General features: G+C 40.7%; 1 protein-coding gene across 15 annotated transcripts in view; it reads left to right on the plus strand.

Moving 5' to 3' along the window:
• Positions 1 to 17,439, plus strand: part of ptprfa (protein tyrosine phosphatase receptor type Fa) — an 888,655-nt gene that overhangs the window by 763,596 nt on the left and 107,620 nt on the right. For all 15 annotated transcript variants that reach the window (XR_013491747.1, XM_078169090.1, XM_078169094.1 and 12 more), the window contains one exon: positions 9,624 to 9,778. Coding sequence is in view for 14 of the 15 variants with exons in the window: in XM_078169090.1 (XP_078025216.1) it covers positions 9,624 to 9,778 (155 nt within the window). In the remaining variant the exon portion in view is untranslated. The remainder of the gene's footprint in view (positions 1 to 9,623; positions 9,779 to 17,439) is intronic.

Below are 17,439 nucleotides of genomic sequence, written 5' to 3' on the forward strand. Positions count from 1 at the left end.
TCTGCGCGGTGGCGGTGCATGTCCAGTTTTGCCACACAGAAGCCTTGGCTCCACAGCGGGAAGCCGGGAACAACAACGCCTGTAAAATTCTGTAAAAGTACACCAAAGCATACATTTTCGTTTCCAAATATTTATTTGAAAACAAAACCATTCATACGGTCAATAAAAAACCATTTTGTTAATAATAAAAAACAAATGTAATCTCAACAGTGACCGTGCCAGCCGGAGGGACTGCAGCTGAACCGCTTCCAATGTTCATTCATTCATTCAATCACGTGTTCAATGTGTGTGTGTGTGTGTGTGTGTGTGTGTTAGTAGGCTATGTCAGAGAGGAGAAGTATCAATAAAAAAAAAGTTTCCACTGATTATTTCGGTGTTTATTTATTTTATTCTTAAGTTTATTTTTTATTAAAATGCGTAATATAGCCAACAATTTTATAGACCAAAAGTTAATCTAATTTAATACTGTAGAATGTATTTAGCAAATCACAACTTTCAACTGGAGACACGGCGCAGCAGCAGCGCTGCAGCAAAAAAAAAAAAAAAAGCATCATCAATGACCGACCAATCACAAGCACATCAGATGATCCATGCGATATTGAACCTTCAACACCTAATCATTTGCTGCTGATGAAAGTACAGCCCAACATGCCACCGGGAACTTTCAGTAAAGATGATCAGTATGCTAGGAGACGCTGAAGGCAAGTACAGTATCTGGCGGATTTATTCTGGACCAGATGGACTCGAGAATACTTGCCCCTCCTCCAAGAGCGCCAGAAATGGTCAAGACTGCAAAGAAACTTAAAGTGTGGAGATGTGGTGCTCCTAGTCGACAGTTCATCCCCACGAAAAACATGGATAATGGGAAGAATAATCCAAACCTTACCTGACTCCAGTGGAACAGTACGCAGATTGAAGCTGCGGACCAAAACCAGCATCCTGGAGAGACCAATAAATAAGCTGCGTCTGCTACAAGAAGCAGTGTGAACACAAGAGGATTACAGCATACAAAGACTGATAAATAAGACTTTAAAATAGTTAATTGCAGTTTATCGATGACTTATAACTCTCGGTATTTCAGTTAATTTGTTAAATGTGTAATATGTAAGAGCCACAATGTGAGAATTTAAGTTGATTTAAATATTATGCATAATTCATAATTTTATGTAATTGAATGTATATAAGAGATAAATAGTGTTAAAAGATTAAAAACAAACTCATGTTGATTGCATGGTACATATGCTCCCTTCCACAAAACTTGCCTATGGCACCTTTAATTTAGTGAGTCATGTGTGCAGTTGAGTAAACATAGAGCTGCGGCAGACATGGGAGCATATAGTTTTTCTACCGTGTGACAGAGTGTAATTTAAACTTTATTTTTTATCTCCTGTCATTCGCGTCAGATTGAAGTTACTGTGCCTACAGCTTGTGAAGCGGCTTTTTTGACACCCAGAAGGAACGCCACTACAATAATAAATCAGTTGACGTTACATGTATCAGGAAAAAACACACAAAAATAGTTATTTAAAACTTACTTTATTATAATGAAATAAATTTACATTTATAAATGTACATATTCGTGTAAGGCAAAAAAGTCAGGTCAAGGCAGTTTCTGGTGGGTTAGGGTTAGGGTTAGGATGTTTCTGTCATCACAGTGATTGACCTACAAGACAAAAAAAAATATGATATACACAATTTATTTAGAATTTAGTACTTCTCACTTCACATATTCCCATCTAACTCACCTAGCCCTCTGCTAACTTGTGTTTCAAGTAGCTCTTCTGTAGTCGGAGCAGGAACACCGGACAATACACCATGCTGCCGTGGATCATCAGGCCTCTTCTTGGACTGCCTTGGCACACTGCTGATTGACAGTCGTCTTTCAAGGATTTCACTGTGAAGGTCCTTTACGTAGGCATGGTCTTTGTCCTCCTTTATGGTGTAGAGGCTCCACTTGTGTGACTTTTTGTTGAAGACCTTCCCGTACCTGCAACAAAAAAGGATTATAAGCTTTTTTTTTGTATTTTTAGGTCATGGAACTCCCAAATATCCAAACCTAGAAAAAGTACCATATATGTAATTTTCTGTTTTGTTGTTGATGGTTTATATGTTGTTTGTAATCAAGACCCTGGAATGAAATAACAAAATGGGATGGAAATAGGTATAAGAACACATACTGTAGAGAGCCGTCAGGTTGTTTCTTCGGGGGTCTGTTGATGTAGTGGTTATAGTCTAGCCCAGCAAGCATGGTTCTGGCAGCATAGACTGGTGGTGTGAAACTGAAGCACTTGCTGGCATACATAAGTATATGATTATGGAATGACTCAAGTTCAACTGTTGATCTGAAAGCACAGTGGAAAGAAATAGGAACTGTTTATGATTTCACATAACTAATAATGACAAAGTATCTGAAATTACTGAATGCAGTCATAATATTTCATAGGGGATACCTTGTTTTTACAAAGTCACAGCAAATTTACCTGAAACTGAGGTACAAAACCCAAAACCAGTGAAGTTGGCACGTTATGTAAATCGTAGATAAAAACAGAATACAATGATTTGCAAATCCTTTTCAACTTATCTTCAATTGAATACACTGCAAAGACAAGATGTTTAATGTTCAAACTGAGAAACTTTATTTTTTTTTTGCAAATAATCATTAACTTAGAATTTAAAGGCAGCAACACATTGCAAAAAAGTTGGCACAGGGGCCTTTTTACCACTGTGTTACATCGCCTTTCCTTTTAACGACACTCAGTAAACGTTTGGGAACTGAGGAGACCAATTTTTGAAGCTTTTCAGGTGGAACTCTTTCCCATTCTTGCTTGATGTACAGCTTAAGTTGTTCAACAGTCCGGGGTCTCCATTGTCGTATTTTACGCTTCATAATGCGCCACACATTTTCAATGGGAGACAGGTCTGGACTACAGGCAGGCCAGTCTAGTACCCACACTCTTTTACTATGGAGCCATGCTGTTGTAACACGTGCAGAATGTGGCTTGGCATTGTCTTGCTGAAATAAGCAGGGGCGTCCATGAAAAAGACGTTGCTTGGATGGCAACATATGTTGCTCCAAAACCTGTATGTACCTTTCAGCATTAATGGTGCCTTCACATATGTGTAAGTTGCCCATGCCTTGGGCACTAATACACCCCCATACCATCACAGATGCTGGCTTTTGAACTTTGCGCCTATAACAGTCCGGATGGTTCTTTTCCTCTTTGGTCCGGAGGACACGACGTCCACAGTTTCCAAAAACAATTTGAAATGTGGACTCGTCAGACCACAGAACACTTTTCCACTTTGCATCAGTCCATCTTAGATGAGCTCGGGCCCAGCGAAGCCGGCGGCGTTTCTGGGTGCTGTTGATGAATGGCTTTCGCTTTGCATTGTAGAGTTTTAACTTGCACTTGCAGATGTAGCGACGAACTGTAGTTACTGACAGTGGTTTTCTGAAGTGTTCCTGAGCCCATGTGGTGATGTCCTTTACACACTGATGTCGGTTTTTGATGCAGTATCGCCTGAGGGATCGAAGGTCACGGGCATTCAATGTTGGTTTTCGGCCTTGTCGCTTACGTGCAGTGATTTCTCCAGATTCTCTGAACCTTTTGACGATATTACGGACCGTAGATGATGAAATCCCTAAATTTCTTGCAATAGCTCGTTGAGGAATGTTGTTCTTAAACTGTTCGACAATCAGCTCACGCATTTGTTCACTAAGTGGTGACCCTCGCCCCATCCTTGTTTGTGAATGACTGAGCATTTCAGGGAAGCTGCTTTTATACCCAATCATGGCACCCACCTGTTCCCAATTAGCCCGTTCACCTGTGGGATGTTCCAAATAAGTGTTTGATGAGCATTCCTCAACTTTCTCAGTCTTTTTTGCCACTTGTGCCAGCTTTTTTGAAACATGTTGCAGGCATCAAATTCCAAATGAGCTAATATTTGCAAAAAATTACAAAGTTTACCTGTTCGAACATTAAGTAACTTGTCTTTGCAGTGTATTCAATTGAATATAGGTTGAAAAGGATTTGCAAATCATTGTATTCTGTTTTTATTTACGGTTTACACAACGTGCCAACGCCATTCTGACAGTCGCACGTGTGCCTCGGATACTTTTTTCATCCAAGCCTTGTCCCTGTCCTGTGGCAATGGACCATGCTGACAGGCACCAAGAGCCCATTCATGCTCTCCTGTTACATGGTGCAAGACACCTGACCACAATTCCTAAGAACAGATAGAACGTTATGACCAAGATAAATCAAATAAATTGAAACAAGTCTAAATGTTTATGTTTAGGCTTCACATCATATATCAATACTTACGAAGAGCTCATCATAGGTATCAGCTGATTTGCAACAATGCCAGAAGTGATTGCAAATGTCTCTTGTCCAGTCCAGGAGTTCTTTACATCCTTTATGCTGTCCTGCCTGAACATTTTAAGAAAGACATGACATGCTGAAAATTCGGTTTTCCAGTAGACAGCTGCTCTTCATGCAGTAGCTCAGTCCATAGGGACTTGGGTTGGGAACCAGAGGGTCGCCTGTTCAAGACAAGAGTGTGGACTGGTAGCTGGAGAGGTGCCAGTTCACCTCTTGGGCACTGCCGAGGTGCCCCTGAGCAAGGCACTGAACCCCCCAACCGCTCGGAGCGCCTGTCATGGGCAGCCCACTCTGACATCTCTCCACTTTGTGCATGTATAGGTCCAGTTTGTGCATGTGTGTGTTTGGACCTGTGTGTAATTGACAAACAGAGTGAAAAATTGAATTTCCCCTCGGGGATTAATGAAGTATATAAAAAAAATTAAATTAAATTAAAATTAAATTAAATTAAATTAAATTACTACTGTACTGTAAAACACGGCAAAGAATCTTTCTGAGAACTTTTCAATTTCAAGCATCTGCCATCCAGCTGAAAGAAGGTGACAGACGACACTGTCCAGGGCCAGTTGTGATACTTTTTAAAGCATCACAACTGGCCCTGGACAGTGTCGTCTGTCACCTTCCAATGTGCACAGTAAGAATAGAGTTTTTATGTGTTTGGCTCAACTTACATTTATTTGTGTTAGTCATGATGTACAAACAGTGATGTGTTTGTGAGTGTGTGTACATGTTTCTATGTCCCACTGTATAAATGCATTTTTTTCAAGAAACTCACCCAAGACCACAACCGGTCCCTTGGACTGAAGCTGGGCGATGATGGCAGCCCTCTTCTCGTTCCAAAAATCCTTTACTGTGTCAACACAGTAAGCATCTTGGATCCGATAGAAGCTGGACCTGTCCACCATCCCCAACTTCATGAAGTTGAATAGAAGTGAAATTTTCCGGTAATTATTTCCAGACAGAAGTATGTTCATGGAGAGCATGTAGTCCCCAGCCAGCATCCCATATTTAGACTGGGGCTGAGATGCCCATTTCCACACAATGTGACCGTGAGGATATATCTGAGAAAAAGGGGGAATAAAATAATTTAAAAAATCATAAACGGCAACATGAATTATTTACCTATACCTCTGGTAAAACTGTCACTGTTCTTTTAATAAGAACTTTTGCCTATTGATGATAAAATTCATCAGACACACTTGCAGATTTTACACCTCATACTATATTGTAAATTATAAGCTGAGTAGGTAACATCTACAATAGAAACAGACTCACACACTCCATCACAGCTGCCGTTCCTCTGCACTTGATGTCGATTTGAAAGGGTCCTGGTGCCTTGCACTCCACTCCTCCTTGTGAGTCTCCTTATGAGGACACACACTGACAGGCAGATGCAGAGTTTGTGCAAGCTGTTTAAGGCTGTCATGGTATGCTATGCTTGCTGGTTTTCCCAGTATATCATCTACGACCACAACTTTTGGGGAATCTGCAAAGTTTGGCAAGTCTATCTGCGGAGTAGCAGAGTCATTGTCTGGTTCGTCATGGACTTTGTCTTCCATGGAAACTATCTAAAGTGTGTCTAGTGAAAATTTTGACTTCAGAGTGCCACCGGTCCTGTCAGAAGAACAACAGTGGTTACTGGTTTTATAATTTCAACCAAAACCTCTATTGAAGTGTATAAAAAGAATTTTTAACACATACTTCACACGAATGGGTGGCCTATAGTCTGGATCGTCTTCATCTTCGTCTTCATCTTCATCTTCATCAACCTCTCCAGAATTCTTTTCCTCTGATGCTGAAAATAACTGTCTGCCATCTCAGGAGTCCAGGTTTCATCATCACTGTCCCAGTCTATTCTGTAAAAGCCAGAGAGAAATGGTGACAACATAAATGTCTGTGAAACTAAGTAAAGTTACAATGACATGCAAATGATTTCTAAACCTAACAAAGGTGCTTACATGGAATTATGGATATCATTGAATTGATTTTCATCAGTATCCACAGATGGATGCTGGGGCACAACAGTGAAGTAAATGAAAAATAAATATGTAAGGTATGCGCAAGAACACAAATGTCTCTTTATGATACTGTATATTTGGTAAGGTATCTTCAACACAGTCAGTTATTGCAACAGATTTAGTTACATTCATGCATACCTCGCATCCAACTCCATCAAAAATGTGTCCTTGGGACTGATGACAGCCAAATCGTGAACACCTTTCTCTGAGAAGTCAGCACCACTGAAATATGAAATATAAATTATTAATTGAATTTTTTTTATTTTGCTAAATCAGTGAAGGACATTTACCACTGCAAATTCAAAAGGACATTTAAAAAAATTGACATACTTCCCCAACACCAAACTTGGAGGTTGACCCTCTTTGCAAACACCCAAAAAAGTTTTTAATACCTCTCAACCTCCAGCCAGGAGGCCCAGGTGTGAAAAGCCAAAAGCAGACACCTTGGTGCCCTGGCGTCTCAAAAACACAAAAGAGGTAATTTATATTTATCCACAGCCTAACAGGCCAATAAGTGTGAGCATTCACAGGTCACCACTGAAACCCCCACTTCTCACAACCACAAAAGAGGTAATTTACATTTATTCACAACCCTAACAAGTAACATGACTCACAACATCCAAAAAGTTGACAACTTTCTACCTTCAACCTCACAAAGAAACAAAAGAGGTGATATCACTTTTTTGAACCCTGGCATTTGTGTGAGTCTCCTGTGGCTTCAGTGGAGTCTGTATACCTTTTATATAAAATAAATAAATTCTACTTTGCAAAGGATAATCAATTCATCCATTTAAAAATCCCCTCACTGCCCATCACTGTTATGTAAATGACATCAAGTCACCATATACACACCAAAATAATATTAACACCATGATGCAACTACAAAGCACGTTTTGTGCTAATAATGTGACTTTTGAGTAACATATTTACATGCCCGTTATTTTGTACTTACCAGTCAGAATCTGACTCAGAAAAAATGGTCTGGAGGCTGGAGGAGCCAGCGGTCCCTGAAATCCTGTCTTCATTGGCGTTGAAGATATAGGACTTTTTTCATAGCTGAAAGAAACATGAACAGAAAATCACTCTTCTTGAACCACAAAACGAAGCAACGAACATACAGTCATTACTTGCTGACAATAACTATAACGTTTCTGTAACATTACACACCGAAATTATTCACTTATCTTAGCCACTTCTAAAAGTTATTGAGGGCAAAGAGGGTAACCGATGCTACCGTAACGTAGCGTATTGATGTGCTGTAACGCACATCAATATATTGATTGTAAGCACAATAAATGTGAGCCTGATACTTCGAAGATTGCCACCGTTTGATAGGGGTTTTTTTGCATAAGGACTACGTTTAGCAGCCACGAGCAAATAAATACGCAGATTTGACACACTATGTAAACATGATAGCAATTTTAGCTTACAATGCTAACACAAAGGCTAACATCTCCGTCAAACAAATAAACAAGTGTAAACATGATAGCTATTTTAGCTTAGCTTAGCTTACATTGTAAAGACGGCAGCATATGTTAGTCTTTTGACCCTCAAAAACTTGTAGATGGACATCAATGATAATGTTATTTACTTTCATAATGACAACATAGTTTAACAGTATCAAGCAAATAAACAGGCTGATGTGACAATGTTTAAACATGATAGCAATTTTAGCTTACAATGCTAAAAATTAGGCTAACGTCTCTGTCGAACAAGTAAACAAGTGTTGACAATATTGCAGACAAAAAATGTTTCAACGCTGTCTAACCACGCAAAAAACTAACGGCAGCCTTCACAGTCAAAAGCCAGCATTGGCATACAGCTATCTATGCCACAACATCCACAATAAAAATGAAATATTACCCGTTCAATAAAAACTCCGCTGTATCAGCATCACTTTTCAGGCCCAGATCTTGCAGCAGCTTTCTCTATCGGTCAAAGGATGACCTGATGTTTACTCGGCTTTGAGCCCTCAATTTGTCTCATATCCTCTTCGTTTCTACCTTTTCAGAGGCAGACTTACGCTTCCTTTCGGCCTTTGCCGGTGGGGCAAGCAGAGGCTGCTTGCTGCTGTCGCTCTCTTTATTTTCCCTATCAAAACTCGTATAGCTGAATCGCTCAGGGCCTTACAAACTGCTCGTACTTTCAAATGCGGAGAGGGGTTGGGACGAGGTGGGAAGAGGAGCAGAGGAGTGTCACGCGAGGGGATTGGATGGAGGGTAAGAGAGAGAGAGGGCCCTATTTAGATGGTCTAAAACGCAAAGCGTCAGGCGTGCAGCACATGGGTGTGTCCCAGTCACTTGCTAGTTAGACAGCGCATTTTTAGACTGTGCGCTATGGCGGAGAGTCTAAAAGGGTTGGACTTACTCTGTCAATTAGTCATGGGTGTGTTTTGGGCGTATCATTCAATAAGCCAATCAGAGTGTCACCTCTCATTCCCTTTAAGAGAGGCGCGATTGGAGCGCATGGCGGAGAGGTAGTTAGATGGCGGACCTACCAACTGGAAAGAGTGAGCGTTTTACAACTGAGGAGACAGGTCTCCTTTGGTTATAACCAAAGCATGACTGAATGACTTCAGGGTTTAAGAAAACGTAGCTGCCAGGCTTTAAACAAAATCACCTAAGCATGATCATATCTCCCCTGTTTAAGCTTCTCATCACTGGTTTCACCTGATCAGTGTAGAATTAATTTATTTGATTTAAAATTTTAGTCTTGACTTTTAAGCATTTTATGGCACTGAACTACATAACCAAGCTTCTGAATCATTACTCACAGTCTCGTAACCTGAGGTCCTTTGATAAGCTATTCCCCAGTTTAGGCTGAAGACTAAGGGTGACAGGCCATTTGCTGTTAAGGCTCCAACCCTGTGGAACAGCTTACTTTAGGTACTTTGACCAGAGAATTCACTGCCCTCTTTTAAATTGTCTCTCAAAACTCACTTCTACCGTGTTTCTTACCTTTTCCTAATTATTTTTTCTATATCATTTTTTATCTCTTTTCTGTGTCACCTGTTTTTGTATGGACACTTTTCTTTGCTGACTTTGAATTTGTATTTTAATGTTTACCGTTATGTTTATGTGAAGCATTTGTAATTGTTATTTTGAAAGGTACTAAATAAATACAGTTGTTATTATTACATGATCAAATCATAGAATTTTTAGCATGCCAAATCACATTTTTTATGAATTACTAAAGATGTTATTGTGTGTATGTGTTCTAACAGAGTGGCTCAAGTGAGAAGAGAGAGGTTCGACAGTTCCAGTTTATGGCCTGGCCTGACCATGGAGTGCCTGAGTATCCCACCCCAACACTCGCCTTTCTATGCAGAGTCAAGGCCTGTAATCCTCCAGAGGCTGGGCCCATGGTGGTCCACTGCAGGTAAGCTACCTTTCTAAGGTGATAGGCTGTGCTAACAAGTAAGCTTGCCAATAGGCTAGATTATTGGTAACTAACAAAGATTGAGGAAATAATCATTTTTCAGTAGAAAATACCTACGGTTAACACATTTTCCCTCCTTTTTTATATCTTTTATTTTATTTTTGCAAGATTGGAGTGCTTATGTTGATCTGGGACCACAAGGTCATGTTGGCCCTGGATAATTTGTTAATGTTGATTCAGGTCAGTCTATGTTGATCATGGCCACATTAATTCTGGATAATGTGTTTATGTCAACTTCAACATGGCAGGTATGGTCCAAGATCAACATATACAAATTATCCAGGGTCAACATGACAGTGATGGTCCTGAAACAGATCCAGCACTGTGATCTTGCAAAAACATTGTTTTGGATGGAAGGAGGAAAAATGTGTCTATTGCAGGTCTTTGCAACTGCAAAATGATATTATCCTGACACAGGGTTGCCAACTCTCACACATCAAACACCAAAAATTGCAACAGCAACAGAGCTGAACAATCTTATCACATCAGGGCTGCCAACTCTCAGACACTGGCTGTGAGGGTTGGCTTATGTATTTAACATTTTTCACATGTTGCACATTAGGGCTGTCAAAAGCACCATGAAATTGAGTTAGAATATTTTCGAATTAATTTAGTAGAGTTCGAATAATATTCGAATTTATTATTATTATTTTTTTTAATTTTACAAAAAAAACCCACAAAAAATAAAATGCTTATTGCTGGCGCAATATGAACGTGACACTCGGATGAAAACACCCGTTCTGACCTCACTGAAATGCCAGGTATGACCAACTTCTGCCTTGCTATCTGAGCAATGTTTGGATACTTCAGTGCATAGTTTTCCACCACAAGAGTGGATCCTGGTCGGCTCGTAGTGGTGTCTCATTCTGGTAACGTTTCATCTCTTCTTCAAAAAGGGTAGGCAGGGAGGCAGCAGGTGCACCACTCTCCCTGTATGTCTCCCTGAACAGGTCACACATCGTGGACAGTGCAGTCGGTGGTGTTGGCACAGCGGACTCCTCTGTCGGCGCCTCTCCCTCCGTCGCTGCGTTCCTCGCTGGCCCGGCTTGTGCGCGAGCCATCTCCGCCCGAAAGGGATTTGCCGTGATATTCAACATTATTAATAGTATTAATTTATTATTAATGATATTTGAATTATCAAATTTAGGTCTGAACTTATAAAAAATATATACATTCGAATATATTTCCTAGTTAGAATTTTTTTGACAGCCCTATTGCGCGCCACATATCCCTTTTTTCAAGCAGAGGAAAAACAAATATGTGTAATCACTGAAATGATCACTGATGAAATGGCTGATCAATCAATCAGAGCAGATTGACGCCACAGTGAGAGAGGCAGACAAAAAGCGGAGCTTTTCCTCACATCACCAAAGTGTCTGAAATAACAAAAGTAGGGCTGGGCGGTATATCAATTTATTACAATATATTGATATATTTTCAAGCAAGATATAGATCTAGACAATACCATTTATATCGATATAGGGTCAAGTTGCGCCACACCAATGTACATCTTTCCTTTCATAGACCTACTCTCCGCATAGCTCCGCCCCGCTCACTCACTCACAGTTTCTCCATCAACACTCAGAGAGATACAGAACTGGTCCTCTGTTTAATCTATCTTTCAATTAGTCTACAGTGTGACACAAGCTGCGCTTAATCAGTCTGATTAGATGGATGAAGTTACCACAGGAGCAATACTGTGGGCCTTTTCCTCTGTAACTTTTAGCCACGTCCAGTCAAGAGTTGATTTGTGTTTCTGTTACCAGCTTAGAGGCGTGGTGCAACACCGAGCTGCGCACCAATTTCTTCTCCGGTGTAGGTCCAAATGCCGGGCCACACTCAAGTGGGTAGCGGTGGGGTCTCGCCAACCGCAGCAGGGTTTCATCCCCTCAAACAAGCCGTGTGTGTTGTGAGACTCTACCCACCTCTGTCTGCCAGAGATCAGAGAGAAAGACATTTTTAAAAGTCTCTGTGTGTTCAGCTCTCAGTACTTTTGTAGCTTCTCACTGAATGGTGAGGTTTGGAGTATATCTCTCCTGCGTCCTGTTTTAACTTCAGATATCTTTATTTTATTGTTTCATGTTCACTATCCGTTGTATTAGAAGTTTTCTAAAGTTTCTGCTTGAAAACTCAACATTTCGGGGCATCGGTGGCTTAGTGGTTAGAGCACACGCCCCATGTACAAGGCTGTTGCCGCAGTGGCCCGGGTTCGACTCCAGCCTGTGGCCCTTTGCTGTATATCATCTCTCTCTCTCTCTCTCTCTCCCCCTTTCACGCTTGTCTGTCCTATCAATTAAAGGCTAAAATGCCCCAAAAAATATCTTTAAAAAAAAAGAAAAAACTCAACATTTCCTTATTTTGCTGCTTCACATTTGAATAGGGTGACCATATTTTGATTTCCAAAAAAAGAGGACACTCGGCCAGCCACGACATAGCCTACTTAAATAATACTCGCAGTTTACTCAAAGATGCCTTATAATTTTAATATATTTAAAATTTATATGTATGGATAGAAAATTCAGTTACATTACAAAATAATATCTCTCAAAGACAGAAATTCAGATAGGCCCCAGTAGGGGACACATACACACACTAGAGTGTGGCGATCCGAGCCCGACGGTACCCAACGGGTCGGGCTGGGTTTGGTCAAAAATGTAGCTATAAATTGTATTCGGGCTTGGGTTGGATTTGGTCAGCTTTCAGTGAAAATGTAGTGTAAAAATAAATAAAATCCTATTGTCTGTCCTGTTTATTGCTTGGGCACTGTTATTTACGTGACAACACCTGAACATAACACACACAGACACACATTGGCTTTTTATTTCTACCTCTCCCCTCGCTGGAAGTCTCGGACCTCCAGCCGCCCGCCTCTGCCTTGATTAAACGCTGAAAATAAAATAAAAGAGGGAGACAGGTTTTTCCTATTTTATCTTATTTTGTTTTATTTCTTCCTCTCCTCTCGCTGGAAGCGTCGGACCTCCCGCCTCCTGCTCCCGTCTAAAACACGGAGGTCTCCCTCTCCGCTGAGCACCCACGGCGCATGCCCGGCCTGTTAAATAGCCTGTAACCATAACAACTGTATGACACAAACTCAGTGCTTTGGTCATTAAATAATGTCGGGTTCGGTTCGGGTTCGGACAGAAATATGCGGCCCGTGCCGCACTCTAACACAAACACACGGAAAACTGGACATTATCATCAGTTTATAAAAAACCCCCGGACGCCCCGGATGCCCCGGATGGGACGTGAAAAGTGGACATGTCGGGGAAAAGAGGACATTTGGTCAGCCTACATTTGAAGCTTGGACAAAGCAAAATAACAAGGGACCTTTATTTTTAAGAATCTATAGGAATTAAAATGTTTATTACAGAATTAGCAAAACTTTATTAGCAGCTTTTCTTCAATTAAGGCAAGTCTAATAATATGGCAGGGAGGAAGAGTACAAGCAGAATCAGCCACAGTGAGATGTTGATGAAGAGCCACAGACAACAGGCTCTTACTGCACCTCTGCAAACAGCGCACCTCTAACAGGTACACTTCTTTTACCTGCCCTGCTGCTGAAAAACACATGCAAGGAAAATAACATGGCACTTCAGCCGTGTAGCCCACGGTAGAAAATACTGGGATGTATATTGTTTATCGTTATTCAGCCTGAAAATATCGGGATATGAATTTTTGTCCATATCACCCAGCCCTAGTGGAAAGGGACTTATTCAGACTTCTACAGCCTACTGTGTTTTAGTTTCCGTTTGAGTCAGACATTGGATGGAATTATTATAAAACGAGGACACATCGCTTTGAATCATGTTGTTTTTCCCCTCATTGATTAATGAGCTCATTTGCGTCAGTTTCCGCTCCAGAGAAAAGAGCTAAAACACCCAAATAAACAAATTTAATTCTTCAGTTGGCATAATAAGATAATAATAATAAAAGTAAAAGTAAAACAGTTTTCCTTCTTTCTGACTTCAAGTTACTTCAACTCAGGTTCATACAAGTTCATCCACACAGACCGTGCGTCACCGCTCTCAATTGTCGGACAAAAAGTAGCCAAATAAAAAATCAGAGTCTATCAAGAAAACAATCAGCGGTGAATTTTGTTTCAAGACACTTCAGGTAAACGAATAATCCTTCAAAAAAGTTTGATTTGAGAGCACATAGCGACACAAGGGAGCCACACCAGTGCACCGGCGTCGCTGTCCTCAATGCCGCAGAAAAGTGCTGAAATGGTGATAAAGGGGAACCCGTTTTTTGCTTATTTTAACTGGCCCATCCAGTTTTCTGGAGGCCCACCCACAATCAAAATCCTGGCACCGCTACTGCTCCAAAGTGTTTGTTTATGCGCTCCGCCACCGTAAATTACCACCACGATTCCCGAGCGTGGCACCACTGCTGCTCACCGCTCCCTCAGGGGATGGGTCAAATGCGGAGAACAAATTTCACACACTCAGGTGTGTGACAATCAGTGGGACTTTAACTTTAGCTTTAAATCACCGTAGGCCTTGATGCTGCTCTGGTGGTCCTGCAGCACACTGACTCACCTCCGCTTATTTGGATCGAGCAACTGGGTGATTTATTCATGTGTAGTAATGATTATGCCTACTGATTAAACGCACGTGTCATTTTCAATTTTTTATTAACAGAAATTAGGCTGATGTTTGTATCAAAATGGGCTATATATCATGAATTACTAGAAAACAAATACAGTCTATGTCAAATCAAGATGTTCAGCAGCAGTGAGCACCCCCATATAGTCAGAATGGTATGGTCTTGTTTCATAACCACATTTTGCGACGATTCGACGGCGAGACTGGCAGTCGAATCAGACTTCTCCGAATCGAATCACCGAATCATCGACTATTCGGGGTCACCCCTAGTTGTCACAGAGGCCATTGATTAGTTTATCTTTCACTTTGTGGAAGTCATCATCATCCACTTGTTTCCTGTTGAGTTTTACACCAGAGAAGGTGTTTCCGGGGAAAGGTCCAACTTCATCCAGGAACTGCTTCAGATGCTGACCTGGGACTGTCTGAAATACAGAAGAAAAAAACTTTCACTGTCACGATTGCTAAACATACACCATAGCATATTAATTCCTCTCTAGGGAGTTCATTTTTGTTTACCTGCATGGCTACAAGAGCCAGGGTCGTCTTCTGCAGTCCATCTGACACCATCTGCAATGTCAACCCATCCCTCTGACAGAGAAGGCTCAGAATTAAACCCATAAACACATTTAATCAAACTTCCCTTGTTTTTAATCCACAGCCTAGTATTGAATTACTCTCACAATGGTTTCACAAGAGTGATAATGAAACACTTACACACTGGGCCTGATACAAACTTCAATTGCCAAAATGTATGTAATGCTCCTTTATCCTTACTGACGGAGAGGAATGAAGTCAGGCTATGGCGTTAACAAATCAGCAGTTAGCAAGAACATGACGCAGCCTATATCCATTAGCCTGCTCAACATAACACACAGCTCCTAACACATTCACTCTGATGTCACTCTTGTATCTCAAGCATATGCATCTTCACACACATTTCACTCACTTTAACTCACACAGAACATCATTAGCGACGCACTTGGCTACCGAAGCTATTTCTAGCGGCACCTTCCACGAGCCGCGACACACTCACACACACACACATACTTAACTCTTAATCGTGGTCAAAGTCAATGTCTCTGAGTGTCACAGTTACACACTAAGGTTCTGCTAAAATATACTGCTGTTATCTGGGTGTTCATTATACTCACCTTAGCTGTAACCCTAACCCTAACCCTAGCTGACTGGCTGCTAGCAGGGGTGGACTGGGACAAAAATTCAGCCCTAGCATTTTCTGACCAGACCAGCCCAGTACATTATCAGCGGACACCACGTAGAAGTCCACAAATTTGGGCAGAGAGTTAGAGAGGAAGTCTATGCAGCCAAAACAGCATGCCACTTTAAATTATAGATAAAAGCTATAATTAAGCCTTGTATAGTGCTCAGGGTCCAATTCTACCCAGTGTTGTTTGTTTTTTTTAACAGTTTTTCTCAGTGGCTTTGGAGCATTTCTCACATCACTATTAACATTTGCACAGCAGTTTGTGGATTTCTCAAAACAATTAGTACAAACTGCAAAACCTTGTTGATAACCTGCAGCAAGCAAGTATTCATGTCAATGAAAGTGTGCTTGTCATAAAAAAAGTCCTGACACCATCATTTATGAAAAAGACAGTCAAATGGCTTTGTCATGTTTTCATTATGACACTTTACTCTCTAAGTGTTTTCCAATGCAAAAAAGTCAGATCTTTGTGACACGACCTGAAAATGCTCAAGGCAGCACTATTTGCACAGCCATTTGAAAACTACAGTAAAAGCTACACATTACTGCATTTAATGATGTAACTGAGTACAAGACACTGAATACATACAATTCACATTTTTACTGCATATGCTCTTTGCAATTTTAATTTCTTCACAGCATTGTTCAAAAGAAAAATACACACTTAGAAAGTCCCTTTGGCTAGAGCTGTGCACAAACAATATTATAGTCCATTGGAATTGTTCAATTTAGGCGACATTGTCTGGAAAAAAAGTGATAAAGAAATGTATAAAATTTGCTTGACAGATTTTGACAACTAGTTGCACATGCTTGTATAATGACTCAAGCAACTAAATGAGGACTATTAGTTTTATAGGGAATGACTATTCAGCATTCATAAGTATAGTTCATTTTGAAATGATGATGTTATAAAACAGCAGAGAATTGTATGAAAGCAATTGATGCATGTCAAAAAGCATTTGCAATTTATTAGAAGGAATGAGAAACTGCTGCTATGATGTGCACAAATGACTCAATGTTGTGGAGGCTGAACTAACAGTTATGAGACTTTTAATTCTGATCAGAGAAATGCACCAAAACTGAGAAAAAATATAATATTTGAGAGCTGTAAAATAGCCTGAGCACTTTTACTGAAGCCTGTACCATCTTACCTCCATCTGCCTGATGCGTTGTCATTTATCATATTTAGAACTCGGCCGCCCGGATCATCACTTGCACCAAATCATCTGACCTCATCACCCCTGTTCTCATCCAACTTCACTGGCTCCCTGTACAATATCGCATCCACTTAAAAAAAAAAAAACTTCTCCTCACCTACAAAGCTCTCCACAATCTAGCCCCCACTTACCTCTGTGACCTCCTTCAGGAATACCGCCCTCCTGCACCCTCCGCCCAACCTCTCCTGGACTCCTCACCATCCCCACCTCATGCCTCAGTACCATGGGTGCCCAAGCCTTCAGCCGCGGCACCCAGACTCTGGAAGTCCCCCCACACACACACATAAGAGAGTCAGACTCCATCACATCATTCAAATCCCAACTCAAAACCCACCTGTTCAAACTGGCATATTCACTCTAACTGGACACTGTGCACTACACTTGTTCTTATGTTGATGTTTTGTTTTAATGATGTCTTACTGATCTTTTTCTTCTATGCTCTGTAAGGTGACCTTGGGTGTCTTGAAAGGCGCCTCCAAATACAATGTATTACAATAATTATTATTATTATTATTATTATTATTATTACATGCACAGTAATACAGAAGCAGCCATTGG

This window comes from Epinephelus lanceolatus, chromosome 6 (genome assembly GCF_041903045.1).
Source record: "Epinephelus lanceolatus isolate andai-2023 chromosome 6, ASM4190304v1, whole genome shotgun sequence".
NCBI lineage: Eukaryota > Metazoa > Chordata > Actinopteri > Perciformes > Serranidae > Epinephelus > Epinephelus lanceolatus.